Here is an 18,063-nt window from a genome sequence, read left to right on the forward strand (position 1 = left end):
AATTCAGCTTTCATTTGATGCCATTTACCCCCTTGAAATGTGAATCAAGGATTTTATTGATTGAACAAGCAACACCAATTTTTACACGTTTCAGTTCTTGCTCGCTTAAGATTTAGGTCAGCTGACACTGACACTGTTCTATGCTGTAATATAACTTGGAGGCAAACAGCATCACATAAAACCTTAAATTCTGAATTCATCCTAAACTTAAATGTCTTCAGAAAAACAAAGAAACTGGCCTACTGGATGAGACTGTATACTGTAACACAAAAGAGCTGTTTAAATTTAAGTCTAAGTTAAATTCTAAAGCTGCTTTAATCAATATTTTTAACAATGGCCTTGTTTGTCCTACTGTTTTCAGCTCCGGGCCTGTTCTTCGTACATCACTAAACAGATTATAGATTGAGTAATACTGGATGTTTAAAATCCTGGATGTTATTATCTTATTATGATGATTCTTCAGCCTGACTTGAGAAGGAGAATAGAAAAGGTGCATTTAATCATCCTGGATAACTGCTTGTGGTTGGCAAGTTGTCCACATACACTCACTGGCCACTTTATTAGGTACACCTGTACAATCTGATGCAATCCAATACAGAAGCTCTGCCAATTCAATGAATATCATTGTATTAGATTGTACAGGTGTACCTAATAAAGTGGCCTGTAAGTGTATATCCACACTCAAAGCCATGATCAGCAGCTGTTCCTTTGCCTACTTAGAGTCTCTGAGCGAAATAATTTTTGCAATTTGTACCCCTTAAGAAATTTTGCCACAGGAGTAAAAATGATCTGAAGATGGAATTTAAGTAAATTCGCAGAAGCGAAAAAATTAAGAAAGGTGGAGGGGAAATGTCAAGAGATAATAAAAATCCACAATGCGATCACAACTGTATGTTTATTGATATGACGCTGTATCATTTGTATAATCTCTGCTTATATTCCAAGCAAGTACAACCAGAATGTTGAAATAGGCAAAAGTAAGTAAGTTACAAACATATTTGGCAAACTGTTGACTGTGTATAACTCACCGAAAATGGTGCCCCAGACAAAATGTCTATAGTCAATATGCAATATCAAGAAAATGTCATGATCTTGTTCATTATATTATTGACTTTGCTTAACCGTGTAACAGGTTGCTGTGCTTTACACTGCTACAGAAACCACCTGCTCAAAAAAGCTATTTGTTTGCTAATTAACAAGGCACTTGTGGTTTCATCACTCTCTGGTAAAAAGTGAAGAGTGCTGAAACTTTAGCTCAATAAATGAAGATTGTGCAAGAATAACAAGCATAGAAATTATTTCATACAGTGGTGATGGCTCAGTTGTAACTTTTGAAAAGCTGCTCTCTATTTCAGCTTTCAATAGCGTAGGCATGAAATAAGGCTGTCAGACCCCATACGTCACTTGAGCATCCTTTATATGAGCAGTGAATCGGTAGGCTTCTTCCCAGGCCAGGCCTCTTTGGCATATATCTTTTTCTGTGGTTCATTCAGAGGCTCTGCGGTGCACGGTCCTGTTGCAGAGGTGCTGTTAAGGTTGACAGGTGGCTCTGCTGAGGTGGATGCTGCATCCAAATCAGGAGCAAGGTTGGGGAGTACTAGAGCAAGCCCCCCAAGGTTAGTTGCTGCACCCTGTCCTAATGTGTGGTGCTGGGTCTCTCGTTCGTGGGTGGTGGGGGAAAGGTCCCCATACAAACCTCCACTGACCGGCGGGCTGTGCATGTTGTGTGCAGACACCTCCATGCCCAACGAGCCATGTCCTTCTCTGTTCGTTTTCTGTGCAAATTCAAGAGTTATAGTACACAGACAACATGCTGTTTGTTTAATAGATTGAAATCAAGTTCAAGAACCACTATCACCTGAAACACAGCAACATTTCCCTCTTTAAAAATACTAATTTCAAGTGAGAGTTCAGGTCAAATTTTCATTTCTTATTTCATTCAGAGATGGAGATCTACCTTCACACAGGTAAAGCTTGGATAGTATAAATTATTTTCAAAGTAATGCAGTACATCTTTTTCAAAATGGTAAATCCCTTGTCATCATTTTGTATTTGCTTAATCTCTCACATTCTGTTTTGATGGATAGACACAGATATATTTTTAATAAAATGCTGGGAAATTCCTGGACGGATTGATTTTAATTAATTGTATCCTTTTACAGTATGTGTTTAACATTTGTGCCAATTCCCCAAAGGCACTTCTCTGATACTGCATTAATAGGAAAGGACCTACATGAGGTCAGAGTAACCTTAATCTCTGACCACTAAAATCTAATCAGTTCATTCTAGAGTCTGAGTTAATGTTTGTGCCACATTTGAATAAATTCCCTCAATGTTCCTGTGATATCATATTCACAAGAAAGCTACAGATAAGAGTTTACAGTGACCTAGACTTTTGATCTGCATTCAACAAAATCGAGTTAGTTCATTTCTGTGTCCAAGTGAAGGTTTGTGCCCATTTTGAAATAAATCCTTTCAATGCGTTCCTGAGATACTGTGTTCATGAGAATAGCGTAAAACAGATGGAAAACCAAATACATAATAAAAAAAACAATAATTCAGTTCTGTTTAAATGAAGCTTCACAATATGTGGATCTGGTTAGATGCAAAACTAACTACAATTATGTTAGAAACAAACACTGTGCACTTCTTTAAATATCTTTTTTTAAATATAGTGAAGGAACATTGGTCCTACCTTTACTGGAAAAACTGTTGTTTGAATCATGTTCCTTAAGCGTCCAACAGAGGGGTTGACATCCTCTGTGACCACAAAAAATAAAAGTGCATTGAGTTTTTTGCCCATAGTAGAATACTACACTGACTGTACATTTCTGTTCATGTTTACCTGGATTGATGACTTCCTCTTCATCACTGAAGGAGACACAGGAACTCCTCCTCCTCCTCTTGGGCCTCTGGATGTTGAGGTTGCACTCCTCAATGGTTAGAGTGGAGATGCGCTTGTTGTGCGTGGTGTTGAACTCTGTCAGGTTCTGTACCCACATTGTGGCAAAAGAGTCAGACACAATCCTACTCAACACATTTCAATTATCAGGCAAGAGAGGCATAAATATAACACTCAGGTTGTCCTGTGGAATCACAATCCGGTCAATTAGTTCTGCAAAACAAAACAGTTTTTTCACAGTTGTTGGCTTTTGCTTTCTGGGGCTTCTTATTTTAGTCTAAAGTGAAAACAAGCCCAAGCTATAATATATTTATGTCTCTACAACTGTCAATCTTCAGCTCTGTCAGATCTTAAGAAGTGCACTTTTTCTTTTCCAAACGTGTCTAGAGCTGCTCGCATTCACTAGCTTTTGCAAAGAAAAGAAGGATTTCCCTTTGAATCCAGACTTTTTTAAACACCCTGCTGAGAACCAACAGTGGCAAACAAAGACCGAGTCTGCGCACGTTGAGCTCTGTCTCCTCTTCAGGCAATCCCAGCAGGCCTTTTAGCTCCTCATCCTCCCCTGCCTTCAGCTCCCCTGGTACAACGCTGCCTTGGGTTTGGGGCTTTTCCCTCAGAATGTAGACCTGTGTAGAGGCCCCGAACGACATGGTGGTGTCTAGTGGAACCTGCTGGGGCTTTTGTGGTTCCAGGCGGATTTGTCCCAGATAAGTCCCGTGTGCTAAAAAAGAACCATCAAAGCCAAAGGCATGTTTATGTGGCCGAAATAGCATAGGACAGATTACAGAATATTGTACATAAATATGTTCTCATCTGTGAACTTTTATGCAATTACAGGGAGCAGTCTGTAAAAAGGACCAGAGGGACTAGCGAAGATTTCACATTTCTCCTGTGTCTAAATAGTTCAAACACAACCTTTCTTTCAAATTCAAAATTCCCATTTTTTTTTTAAAAAACACATTCCCAACATTTCCAAATAACATTGAACCTGATCAGCTAAATGTCTTCTACCCTGTTCATTTGCTTATGCATAGGAATTAAAGGCGTCTTTTTTATTCCCTGTTCAACTCTAAAAGCCTGATCACTGTTAAGCATGTACTTGTCAATATTTGGTTTTGACAGTAGCCAGTCCTAAAATGATTTGTCCGTCAGCAGACGGTGCCAAAAGCACTTACTGCCAGTTTTCACAATTAGAGGCTTAAAGCAGCAGTAGTGTATATTTCTATAAAAACAAAACACTCCCCACAGCTTGACTGTTGTTATATAGTGAGAAGGAGGTACCTGGCTCTTTGCTTATGAGAACCCTATTTGTAGGCCAAAATCTGACTCACTGCTGTTGAGGTCTATGATGAAGACTCTCTTCAGATGTTTGTGATAAACCAGAGCCGAGTGGATTCGGGAGCAGGACTGGTGGTCTATAGTGATGTCACACACATCTGGATTCCTTCCCAACAGGTAGAATTTCTTTTCATCAATAATCAACTTCTGTGGGATCAACATAGGAAAATTGTTTAAGTCTCTTCTGTTGGATGGTGTTTTTCGGTCAGTAAGCGGCTTTGGACCATTCTTTAACTCCAATATGAAGGCAAAACTAGGACCCATTTACTTAGATCACAGTATAAAGTATGAAGATTATTAATAGTCTTAATACATTTTATTAGCAAATCTCTTGACAGGGGTTTTTAACCAATAGTCCACCGCCCACTGGTTGTCCATAAAGGCCTTACAGGTGGTCCCTGACCATACAATTAATAATGTTTCACTCTTTACCTTAATTTATTAAGCACATTGCCATGTATGTGTTACTGTTTGCGAATAATATTGGCCATCCAGCCTATCCTTGGTTGTAGGTGGGCAATACCAAGTATCCCCATTACTCAAAAGCTTGTACATCCACCTTTTGCAGCAATAACCTAAAGTAATCATTTCCTGTTTGTCTTTGGGTGACTGTGGTGCAGGAGTTAGAGTGGCCGTCCACCAATCCCACAGTTGTTTGTTCGATTCCCGTCTCGTGTGGTCACAAGTTGAATGTCCACTCCTGGGAATATTGGAGATAGTCTTGAATGCTTTCCACTTATGAATAATCTTTCTCACTGTAGAAGTCCAGTTGCTTCTTAAAGACCATTGCTTTTGTCTAAGCATTGTTACTACAACTGGAGCATTCACAACTGAATGCTCCAGACCAGCAAACTGCCAAAACTTCTGCTTTTATAGTGGTCTGCAGACCTGTTAATGATCAATTGATCATGGCTGATAATCAGCAGCACCTGCCTCCTGGGGAAGCAGTAGGGGGGTACTTAGTATTTCCCCATGTTTGGGTTCTTTTTCTTTTTGGCTTCATTTATTTTTATAAATAATGGCACATTGAAAGTTTTATGTTGTTGTCTGAGGTTGTATTAAGACTAATACCCAGGGTTATCAGATCATACTATATCAACTGGATAAAAAAATATATAAAAATAAGGGCTACTAACGTTTGCACAACTGTAAAAAGAGTTACTACATTATTTTCCATCCACCCATTAACTGTTTATCCTGTTCAGGGTCACAGGGGACTGGAGCCTATCCCAGCTGTCACTGAGAGAGAGGCAAAGTTCACCCTGGACAGGTTGCCAGCCAGCCACTACTTTATATTTGCAATGAAGAGAAGAAAAAAAATAATTTTTTTTTACACTCCTCCATAGTGGTCCTCAGGTTGCTTCTTAAAGTCCAACCATGCTTTCTTCATCCATATGTCCATATCAATGATGTGAATTTCATCAACACTCTAGTCCTCTGTCTCTACAGACTGTCCAGAGCTGTGGTGCACTGGCTGTGCATGTGCCAGAAAAGTAAACCAGATACTCACTTCATATATAAAGGTACTTTTTGATTTCAATATCCTTGACACCATTTGTGAAACACATACTGTTACATACTTGCTCAGTCAAACAAAACAAATAATGAACCATAACATCGTGTTTTGCGGTGAGCTTATGTGGAACAAGTCCATGTTCATATCCCCAATTGAACCATGAAAATGAGCGAATGCACAACCTTTGTCCATGTCCAGACTGCACAAACTGCAACTACTTGATGATAAGGCAACAATTAAGCCCATTTTGTACAGTAGTACTATATTCCCAAGTACTGGGTAGGATCTACTATGTGCTTACTTTCATGTTCCTGCCCCAGATCTTTATAAACAATTAGCAGACAAGACCATTCTCCATTGATGCATATTAATTAACTTGGATTTTTCGAAACGAACCGAGTTTACCAACTGGTAAGTTTACCAATGATTCAGACCAGAGCAAACAAACTATTCCAAACAACCTAAAGTTGTGTTTCAATTCAGAGTCCACATCCCTTAAGTAACCAAAAGAATCCTGACAAGGCCGTCCCATTTCAAAGCAGCCAACAAATGGAGCCTTCTTTCCCCAGTAAAGGCTATAACAGCCCTTTGCAGGCCACCATTTCTAATTGTCTTTGTGTGCCAGTGATGAAAAGATAATAGGGTAGACCTCAAGCCTAAGGAGTACACTTTGAAATATAAGAGTGGGGTGTCAATTCAACTGGACAGCTAACAATATGGGCAAAAAATAAATAAAAAAACTGAAAATAAATTAATATAGCAAAAGGGGGCCTTGAAACCTCAAGTTTTTGTAAAATATTGCGTGTTAAGTTGCACGACATTAGTGATGTCAATAAGCTTGTTACTTCAAGAAGCATTAGTAAGGGTGGGAACAACTAATGATACAAGGCTGGGGACCTTTGTAGACCATGTAGATCGTGTCCTTTGAAGGATGCAGCCTCTGATTGAGACAAACTTATAAGCTTTAGCTTTAGCTTGTTACACACATGCTTCTCATGACTGTGCACATATATTCCAATATATTAAATTCCACTTCTCTGGAAGTCCACTGATTTTATATCTCCTGTAATATTCCTAAAACTAACATTGGTTTCCCTCTGCTTCATTTCTAGCCCTTGAATTAGCCCAGCACATATTCTGTCTGTGTGAGCTGCACAGTTCATGGCTGGGGTCAGGGGGCACAGCAGATAATGAGAAGTAGATCACTGACCTCACCTCCACTAGTTTGTCTCCTTTTACAACATCCAGGTGAAGTCCTGGGGGAGGTTTTCCTGCCCTGGTAACAAAAACATTCCATCTGTAATCTCATACTAATTAACAGATTACCACATTAGACATTCATTTACACAAACAATACAATGTTTAGAATAATTAAAAATGGCAAATTCACCAATGGCAATGGCTTAGTTTAGGATGTAAACGTACATCAATGCTTTAAACATTCCCTCTGACTTCACTATATTCAAATATTTATCTGCTTCTAGCTGAAAAACACAGATGGCATCACCCAGGAGAGGTTTTCCATCATTAGGAGTTCAGATGATGTCATCTGGGGGAGCTCTGGAAAAGCAGGTTGACCAATATTACAAATGCCACAGTGTGAGCAATGAGATGAAATAAACTGTAGTTCCTTAGATAGTTCCTCTATGTGACATCATCTGGAGCATTTTTTGAACTAGAGACTAGAGACATATTTTATTGTAGGGAAGTCTGAGGGAACTATAATGGCATTTATTTACATGTACTACTCAATGTAGAACCAGTAGCAAAATGATGTTTTTCTGTGTAATATTAGTCAGGATTAGTCTACTACAGCAGAAAAAGGCAATCAGGCACTGTGGTTTTCAACCCTAATTCCAAAAAAATCAAAGTCATCAACCCATATTTTACTGACAATAGAACAAATATATCAGCTGGAATGTGGTGCCATTTGTGTCTGGTGCAGGATTCTAGCTGCTCAACAGTAGTAGGTCTTTGTTGCTGGATTTTTTGGTTGCAGGCAGGCCAGTTCAGCATCGAGACTCTTCTCCTGCAAAACCATGCTGTTGTGGTGGATACAGTATGTCGTTTAGCATTGTCTTGCTGAAATATGCAAGGCTTCCCTGATAGAGACGACGTCTGGATGGGAGCATATGTTGCTCTAAAACTTCTCTGTACTTTTCAGCATTGATGGCGTCTTTCCAGATGTGTAAGCTGCCCACGCCATAGGCACTAATGCCCCCCCATACCATCAGAGATGCAGGCTTTTGACCTGTCTGCTGATAAGCTGGATGGTCCCTCTCTTTAGTCCACGGCGTCCATGGTTTTCAAAAAGAAGTTCAAATTTTGATTAATATGACCACAGAACAGTTTTCAATTTTACCTCAGACCAGTTTAAATGAGCTTTGCCCGAGAGAACACTGTGGAATTTCTGCAGCAAGTTCATATATGGCTTCTTCTTTGCATGATACAGGTTTAACTAACATTTGTAGATTGCACAGCAAACTGTTCACAGACAGTGATTTCTGGAAGTGTTTGAGCTCATGCATTGATGCCCAGTAGAGAATCCTGCCCGTTTTAAATGTAGGACACCCGAAGGCCCAAAGATCACATGCATCCAGCTTTGACCTACACCCATCTCTTGCATGCAGAGATTCCTCCTGAATCTTTTGATATTATATACTGCAGATGATGGGATCTTTAATGTCTTTGCAATTTTACGTTGAGGAACATTTTTTGAAATTCTTCCATTATTTTTTAGGCGCAGTTTGTTAGATTGCTGACCCTCTGCCAATCTTTACATTCGAGATGCTCTGCCTCTCTGAAATGCTCCTTTTATATAAAGTCTGTCAGTATGTTACTGACCTGTTGCTAATTAACATAATTTGATGTTAATGCTCCTCCATTTGTTTTTAATTTGTGGCAATTACTTTTCCAGCCCGATGTTGCCCTCTTCCAACTTTGAGATGTGTCACTGCCATCAAATACAGTGTAGGTACATAAATTACCTATAGTAAGAATTTGCAATCTCATGATACTGGACATTTTCTTAATGCCTGGTAAAGGCATTTTCTTAAACATGGCACTACAGTCAATTAATACTAACTTTTGCATATAGTTGACTTGATCGTTAGTTTGGCTGTTCCTGCAAATAACACAACTTTTAGGTGTAAGATTTTATAAAACAGTATTTGAATTGGGAGCTCACTAGATGCAGATAAAATGCCCTGAAATAAGTTTACAAAAATCACAGGCTTTTTTATTGATATAATAGCACAAACGTTAAATGTATTCTGGTGTGGAACAGATCTTATGAACTGGGACTAAGACCGATGACAGCTGCCTGCTGCCCAGACTTGCTCAGCACAGGTTGCTAGGACTTGCTACAGTGATAGGGGTGTTGATAAGCAATTGTTGCACTTGCATAATCACAAAGACACGCATACACTTCACAGCCATAACTATAATTACAGTTCTAAAAGGGATTCCTTAGGAAAGCTGCTTCTTGATCTTAACATGTTCAAATATGCTCCACATGACATGGAGGGGAACATACTTGTAGAATGCCAAAAGGCCACTGAATTTCAAATTAGCCATCTAAGTATCTATCCTTTTTCAGTTTCATTGTAAATTTATCATTAACTTAATAGTGCTGTAGAGAAATTGGGACTCAAATTTAATCTGACTGAAATCAAAAGCAAACAAGATGGGGCACTTCACATCCATAAACAAATATGTCTAACATTTTAAAAAATTCTCACCACATTTTAGCTCAGCTCTCTCTTTTTGATCTTTAGGAATACTAATGAGAGAGGAATTTAATAGATTCCTAAAATGAGCCGTTATTTGCCAAACACATTGCAAACAATGCAAAGAGCAACATTTGCAGAAGTACAAGCATTGGCCTACAAAAAAAAAAAAAAAAAAAAAGTAACCCACTACACAGTGTTGTACCATCTCTTTGCTCAAGTACCAAGTAAGAGTATTCCCTAAAAAGTATAAAGTATTCTACTAAGACAGCAATTTCACTTGGCATCAATCCAATTGCATTACCAATAAAATATTTCAAACTCTGCTGAACTTGAGTATTGACATGAACATGCAAGTCTACTCCAGATGTGTTCCACAAGTTTGCTGGCGTATTCTCAAATATTTACCACTTCAAAACAACCTAACTCTTCTTCTATTCAGATTAAGTGGCAGTAGAAAAGCATAAGTTAGGGCATTTTAATTCACTATTCCTGTGTTTTTGGCACTAATGACAAATTGTGGAAGTATGGTACACTGATTTAAGAGTATCAGTGTAGAAATACTACTTACATGTTCTGCATTTGAAACAATTTGCAACTTAAACAGAAAGTGGGAAAAGCAAAGCTTTGCTCTAAAACGTTTATAACTATAAATATAGCGGCATGTTTCTCAAACAAAATTAAAAAAAGTTCTGTACTTACAGCTGGTCAATAACTATTTTAGTAATGTGTCTTATATTCTGTATGTGCAAAGTAAATAACACTGCAATGAATGCTACAACATTTCCCCTTTGATCTACAATAGAATAGGCTACGAGTAACAAACTGGATTTAGTCCAGTACAAACTTCCTAATTGTACCCAAGTAGAATTACTTAGTACTGCTCTTAATTGTCCAAAGAGTAAAAGTTAGATGAAGATTATTTCCTAAAATATTCATTTATTGTAACACTTGCTTACACACTCACGCCCGAGAGGTCCTGCTGGATTTCTGGTGAGAGTTTTAATTTGAGTCTGATTGAGGTCCATCATTAGATATACACAGTAATGTCAGTTTTAGAGAACCCAGTGAACACGCATTAGTTTCAGTTAGGGGAAGTACTTTTAAAATGATGGCACTTCACTAAACTCACGCAATGTATCAAGAAACTCATAGGCCGAAGTGAAAATTACATTTCACAAAGTCGTTTAGCTGTATCAAATGTATCATGTAAAGGCTGCAGAACTAGTTCAAAACGTTTTTAGAAAATTTGAATTCTATAATTTTTGAGGCGGTTTTGACAAAGATGTTATCCAAGCGCGACACTACGCAACTGCCACGAGCTGACGCGACATTGTTTCGTTCAATAATCGATTAAAGGTTTTACATTTGTAGTTGCACAAACAGCATCTAAAACTTCAGTCAGTTCTTACCAGGAGGGACAGTCGAAGAGAGGCGCGCTTTCTCGCTTTGCTGCCATCTTCGCCCACTCGTATTCTACCTTGAATTATGGGAAATTGAGGACTTTATAAAGACACTTGGGAACTGGAGTTTTTCAATGAAGTGTTTAACAAACAAGGCCCATATTTTTTATTTTTTTTTTCAAATGCTTTACACAAGCTACAGTGACACATTCAGAAGAAACTAAATAATACTGTCAAAAAGAAAAAGCCTGAATGATCCATAAGGACAGTCACTGTTTACAGGCCAAACCAATCATACAATTTATCATAAATTATCTACTTTTAACCAGAACAGTTGTCACATTAAAAGTATCCAGATCATGATGAGCTGTTGTCCAGGAAGGGGAGATTTGGCACCAGGCAGCCCAACAATGTTCTGCTGACTTAAAATGATTCTCATCCATGGTAGAGGAGACGTGGCCTTCATTTATAAGAGAACCCAAGGACGATCTGCATAAGGAAGAGGTTGTAAATGTAAGCATTTCATCCTGGTTCTCTTTCAAGGCATCATCCCTCAGTCCCCCCTAAAATAATTGTGGTTCCAGTAAACCCTGATCATTAACTGGCCCTATGCTATGAATCTAAAGAGAAAGCACTGTGGCGCCTGACAGAAAAAAATAAAATAAAATACAAAAAAGGAAAAAAAAAAAGCAAGAAGCCCTTTATGGCTCACTATAAACTAGAATGCATGTTAACAGCTTAGCATGGACTGCACATACAGAAGATTCACAGAACACAAGGTGTGATGAGGAGGGACGGTGTGGTTTTTCAGGTCATGGAAACTGATGCCACCATCATAGACCAACAACTTCCTGATTACATGTAACACTTTAAATAAGAATGTGGAATTTACTTTTTAAACCACAATTGTTCAAAGCAATGACTTAAATCATCAGCATCATTACTTTGAGTTAACAAATTCACAGGTTAATTAAAAGCCCTAAATACAGAACAATTCCATTTACAGTGAAAAAAAAAAAGTCACTGGGCTTTTTTTTTTACTTTTTATACATACAAAGCATTTGAGCTTTTTTCACAAAGACATGACACGTCACAGTAGGAGAAGCACAGGTGTAAATAAAAAAGAATGATGCCACTTCAGCTGCCTATTCATTGTCACACCAATTACCAGGATGCTTAAATGAGACACTGTTAATGTTAATCACATCACCTCTGCTTTTGCTGCTATGTCTAGTCAAACATCTGCAGTGTGCATTTTGTCAACTCCAATTGCAATTTCTGGAAATCACAGTGGAAAGTTTTCAAAACATTGAAATTCTAGCTATATGAATCTTGCATCTTTTGTGGTCTGAACTGAAATTAGACGCTCTGATCTATGGACTATTCAGTTGCATCATGTAACACATTTAATCTTGAGGACATAAACAAGTGTCCTAAATACTTTGTTTATATCCTCCGGTTCAATTTCTACTATATCGTCTTTACATCACTGCCACACAAAGAACCTTTGAATAGGTTAAGGTACGATAAATGCACTCTTTGGGGACCCACTTTCCTCAAGGAAAAAAGGTCCTATTGCAAGGAGCCTCTAAAATTGGACAATACTATGACAGGATGGATACTGAAGAGCCAGAGCCTCCGAAATTATGAGTTGAACCACTGCACTGAGACACACCACATTTGCAATATCAGCATGACTAAAATGTGTTTTTAATTTGGGTGATACCTGGTCCTGGATGGTGGTCATACCATTTGGTGAAGTGCCTCTAAGATTTCCACCACTGTAGCTTCCAGACAGCGAGGACACAGTGGTATTCATGTTCACATCAAATATCTAGAGACATCAACACACTGACAAATCAGAAATTCATTTTTGCAGTATTGGAAACATTAAGAAGCAGAAAAGGGACACTTCTCTGATCTGCTAAAATTTATTATAATAAATTGATTTTATTAATTTAAAAAAAATAAATAATAATTTTAACCACTGTCAGAGTTCTGGATTTTAGTGGATCACTTAGCCTGATTTCTGTTTTTTTTTTAAACAATGTTTATAATCTTTTGTTTGACAATTGTCATAGTCCGGAAATTTTATAAAGTGTTTGTCACTCACTGAACCATTAACTAAGCTCTGATACCTTTCCAAAAAGCTGCATATGGGCTTGTACCACTTCCAACATGTGAGAGGTGATCTCATTCAGGTCATCAATACAATGGATATTTATAGCCAGCAAAGATCTCTGACCCTGACAAAAAAAAAGAAAATAAAAAAATTAATCACATTTGTTGTAAAGATGGCACACAGGGTATAAAAACTAAGGAGAAATTCACAGTAAAGATCCCAGTATCTTGTTACTCACACTGAAGTTGCGTAAACTTCCTGTAACCTTCACATACGTCCCAGGAGAAGCAAACGCCTGAGTGCAGTCCTGTGAGAAATTTGAGAAACAGGTTATTTGCCACAAACGGCATCGTTTGCATTCATTTTCCTGCTGTGGCTGTGAATAGTCACTGGCCTCGCAACGAATCCACTGCTTCACATTTAAAGGCGGACCAGTCATGTCGTCTACCGAGTACTGGATGTTGGTCGCAAAGGGAGAAAATCCTCTGATGACACCCAGCACTGACACCTGCAGCAGGAGAAACAAGTAAACTCAGGAGAGGACATGAGCATCAGACTTCCACTTTCACCTTTGCTTGCTGGACATGATTAATTATCACAGAGGCATTTCATTTTAAGTTAACGTAATGTGGAATGGAACTGAATTATGCGTAGCCTACTACTGATCCCTTCAGTACTTTGTGTACATTTTCGCTACTTTCGTACTTTGAGTTTAATATTGCAGTACAGACACTTCCAACTTCTGAATACATCATTCAGGGGATCAGTACAATCCTTCTGTGATGCTAAAACATACCATTCATGTTCCACTCACCTTTTCAACAAGGACATGTTTCTGAAGTAGGAGTACAGTAGGGGTCCATTTGTGCCACTAGGTACAATCTAATCTATCTACCAATGGCACAGCCATGGGATCAACTGAATCCGAGTTACGACAAGGAGGACTGATGTGACCCACACTAAGGTTTTCACTGGCTCTTACAGCTAATTAAGGGACCTCATGGTAACACTGTGGAACAGCTGATGGCCAAAAAGCTACACATGTAGTTCTTTTTAGATTGATTTTATATACACAGCACTGAGTTGGTTTCAATTTAATTAGACTTTTTACACTGATTAACAGAAACTAATTTCAAAGTGAAAGACCGTGAAAAAGGCAGTTAAAAATATGAAACAAATTCTTATTTTCTAATTCACCCCCTTTAAAGTCACTGGCACAGCCAGGTTGTGTTCTCTCAATTTAGCCAACTGTGGGACTTCTGTGTGCAGTGAATGGGTTTGTAGTTAAGGATTGTAGTATAAATACAGCTCTATCTTGAAGGTCCAGTTACAGGTGAATCAGTGTCCCAGACAAAATGCTAATCAACTCAGGTCAGCACTGAGTAAGAATGAATCAGAAGGCACAAAGGAGCCAGAGATATGCATATACCTTGCATATAATCAACACACTGAAATATGGTGGTTTGTTTGGCAGCATCATGCTTCTCTGCTGGAGGCCCTGAAAGACTTGGGAAGGGAGAAGGTAAAAAAAGAAAAAGAAAAAAAATAATTGCAGCAAACTTTGGAGAAAGAAGACCTGAGACTTGTTTGGCTGCAAGAGAATTTGCCCAAGCTACAAACAAATTGTTAAAAATAACTAACAACAAAGAATGTTTTGGAGCCATAACCCAAACCTCAATGCAACTGACAGTTTGTGGCTGGACGTGAAGAGCTTTTCAGTCCCAACCTTCATGCAGCCTGACACAGCTTATGCAGTTTGGTAAAAGAAGAATGTGGGAAAAACTGTAGTGTCAGGATGTTCAAAGCCAATATAGACCTAAAGGGGGTGGATTTAAAATAAATAACACCCTTTACAGAGCTGTTAACTTGGACATCAAAGAATAGTTTACAAAAATACAAACAAAATATAAAACTGGACACTGTACCCGATTATATAACCGTTAAAACTTTTTTTCCTAAACACCAACTTTTGTCACTACCATTCCTCGAACCGTTGTGTATTATGGTGCACTTCTACATGCACATTTCCTTCCTGCTTGCCACATGTGCGTGCGGACAGAAGTATTTCATAAATAGCTGCGACAGGAAGATAAAACAGTTGATGCACACTTTGCACACTTCAACGACAGCGTTAAGCGATCATAGAGGTGTGGCTGTGTGTCAGCCTGTGAAACACCTTGGGTTTAGGCTGAAACATCTCACAGCTGTTGGGTACAGAAGTTCGTGGTCTACAGATTATGAACACCCTGATTTTATCTTTAGTGTCACCATGACGCTTTTATTTAGTGTGGATTTATAAATCATCTGTACATTTGATTAAGGGTTTATTTAGGCCTCCTGAGTGTTTTATTTCCCCTCCTACCTGGTTCAGTTCCCGGTCACAGAATGCAAAGTCATCACTGCTGACTTGAGATGCAGCCAGAAGCTGAGACACTGTGCAAGGCAGAATCTGCAGAGTGGCCTTCTGTGGAGAGATCAGGGAGACGGAATCAATCTGCCATCACCGTACAAACACACTTTTTGTTAGTGCTGATACTAACCAACACACCTTTGATATTGCTGCTTTGTGGCTACAAATCCTACCCAAGGACTGACTGCCAGCTGTGTCAAAGAAAAAGTTCCCATTAAGGATAAACGACCAAAGAACAGACAAATTGTTTAAAGTGATTTAAACTGACCTTGATTCCACATGACTAAACCATTCAGTTTAAGTGTGACATGCATTCTTCAGTACAACAAACCCTTTCAGGTCCATCAGAAACCAGCACATAACAACTGTCAAACTGGGAGCACCAGCAAATTCTAATTCATACTGCTGGAGGCACCTTTATGCCCAGTACCAGCAGGTGAAGTCAATTGCAGCAATTACCCATGATGCAGTGCACAAAGGGGTCAGAGAGTAGGTTAGCAGTTGTAAAGCTAATAGGCTCGGAGAACAGCCGGGTAGTTTTCTGTCTGACAATTGATTCAGACTTGCTGACGCCACGCATTAGTAGGCATCTGTAACTTGGTGAGCTCAAGGTGGCTATAGCAAAGCAATTCTTCTTAATTGGAAAAAAAACATTTCAGATATTCACATGATTCTTTCAAGGGCAAATGACATCTCTTTTTCCATACATTGGTATTGTGCTTTCAGTTTCAGATATCCATCATGACTTGTCAAAATGCACTTTCAGATATCAACAACTAGATTTATGACTGGACATAATGCAAATGCAGATATTCACAAATATACAGAATTGTGGGGATCTGTTGATGGATATATTTGTCATATCTATAATGACATTGTGGACAGCTGAACATGAAAGCCTAAAACACAAACGGCAAAAGAGATGTCGTTTTGCTTAGAAAGAATGATGTTGAGGATACCTGCATTATATAACCAGCCTAGCTATTAAATGTTAAAGTGGCCACTCCTAAGTTGTTTTAAATGTTTATTGTAGTTTTAACTAGTTAAATCAAACTTGGTCAATCTTGAAATACAATTTCTACTACTCGGATTGTGACTGTGGATTTCTTTAATTAGCATTCTGACTAGTAAGAATACACTTTGGATTAGGAGAAATCCAATATGGATGTGAGTGTGGTTTGATTTAATGTGGTTTGATTTAATGTTAACTGGCTATCACCTGAGCTACCAGCTTATTGCTTCAGGTGTTGGGTCAACAACCCCACATTTTGTAGACACATTTCCTCTTTTATTAATGCAAAATGTTTTTATTGTAAATATTTGACAGATCATAGTGAAAGTGTTTATGCCTGATTGTTTTTGCATTAGCTTTATATTAAAACACTGAAATAAACAGAAGATGGTTACATTTCGGTTGAATATGGATGGGTCCTCACAGGATGTGATTATTTGTTACTTCCTGTAAAGACGATAGCTTTACAACTTACAGAAAGTGTGACAACTGTCCACGTTGACTGCAGTTTTTTAGTCAATGCCCCCTCCACTTTTCAGGTTAAGCACAGTTCAATTCAAGCAAGCCTATTAACATGCTCCACTTCTTTACAAAATTTATTTTTTTCAATTCATTTTATTAAAAATTCATTAAACAGTGATTGACAGGTGATTACACCACTTCTGATAAACTTCATTGAATCTCTTCAAAATATTTTACAATGAGACCAAAATTTGTTCATACAAAAGTTTGAGCACAGATTTGTCTGGTCGTGACTTCAGTTCAGATCTATCATTTGACAGGATTCAAGGTGTGTTGTTTCATCAGGCCATTTTCTTGTAGCCTTGATCCAGACTGATACTTTGTATGACATTGGTATCTTGCTAATACTGTTATTTCTCTAAGCGAGCAGCTAAGAAAATGTGTCAGGACAAACTATTAATCAGATAGCAGGTGATCTTTTTAGCAACCGAAACAATGCAGTCACAAAAACATTATTTATTGCGCACAAAGATCTCAGATTGCAGTTAAAAAAAAAAAAAAAAAGGTATTTATTTAACCAGCTGTTTACTGCTCCAACTAGTGACCAAAAGCAGTATTGCAGTAATACTGCTCAATATTATACACTGCATCCCATGCATATTTATTACATTAAATATACTTCCTAACAGTGCACTGTGTGGAATACAGTATCAAAATATTCCACTTTTTTGTCTGTACAGGTTCTCTTACTGCAGTGTCACTAAGGGTTGACTCCTTTCAGCTGCAAGAATGAAGTTGAAAAAAGATACTATGAAAATATGTATACAGTGCACTGTAGACATTTACTTTTTCATTGTATGTTTCTGGCAGTTTATTTTAAAGTTTCTTAACTTAATATAGTCATATTATAAGACTTAGCATAATTATAGCTCAAACATGATGCCTCAACATTCATCTGGTTGTATTGGTCTCAATCTTTTTTCCTCTGCCATCTGACCAATGGTGGCAGATTTAAGCATTCTACTGCTAAGCGGCACTTCAGGGGGGAATGGAACCTTTGAGGAAACAAAGGTTCAGTACAGCAGCACCAAAGCCCAAGGAAAACTGAGCAAATTTAAAACTGTTACGTTTTTATACATGCCGCAGATTTTTTAAAATAGCAGGAGTGTA

General features: G+C 38.2%; 1 protein-coding gene across 3 annotated transcripts; it reads right to left on the reverse strand.

The window, feature by feature from the left end:
- Positions 1 to 876: 876 nt before the first annotated feature.
- Positions 877 to 11,011, reverse strand: LOC137129577 (nuclear inhibitor of protein phosphatase 1-like). 3 transcript variants are annotated; one of them, XM_067508901.1, is made up of 7 exons: positions 10,897 to 11,011; positions 6,972 to 7,032; positions 4,234 to 4,387; positions 3,406 to 3,623; positions 2,846 to 2,990; positions 2,696 to 2,760; positions 877 to 1,775 (listed from the first exon to the last, which is right to left on the reverse strand). In XM_067508901.1, exons 1-7 carry the CDS (start codon positions 10,941 to 10,943, stop codon positions 1,416 to 1,418), a joined length of 1,050 nt encoding a protein of 349 aa, XP_067365002.1. In that variant the 5' UTR covers positions 10,944 to 11,011; the 3' UTR covers positions 877 to 1,415. The 3 variants fall into 3 exon arrangements, with proteins under 3 accessions (XP_067365002.1, XP_067365003.1, XP_067365004.1); XM_067508902.1 differs by having other exon boundaries at positions 6,967 to 7,032; positions 10,897 to 10,955; XM_067508903.1 differs by lacking the exon at positions 6,972 to 7,032 and having other exon boundaries at positions 10,897 to 10,955.
- Positions 11,012 to 18,063: the final 7,052 nt, after the last annotated feature.

The sequence above is a fragment of the Channa argus genome, chromosome 1 (assembly GCF_033026475.1).
Source record: "Channa argus isolate prfri chromosome 1, Channa argus male v1.0, whole genome shotgun sequence".
Classification (NCBI taxonomy): domain Eukaryota; kingdom Metazoa; phylum Chordata; class Actinopteri; order Anabantiformes; family Channidae; genus Channa; species Channa argus.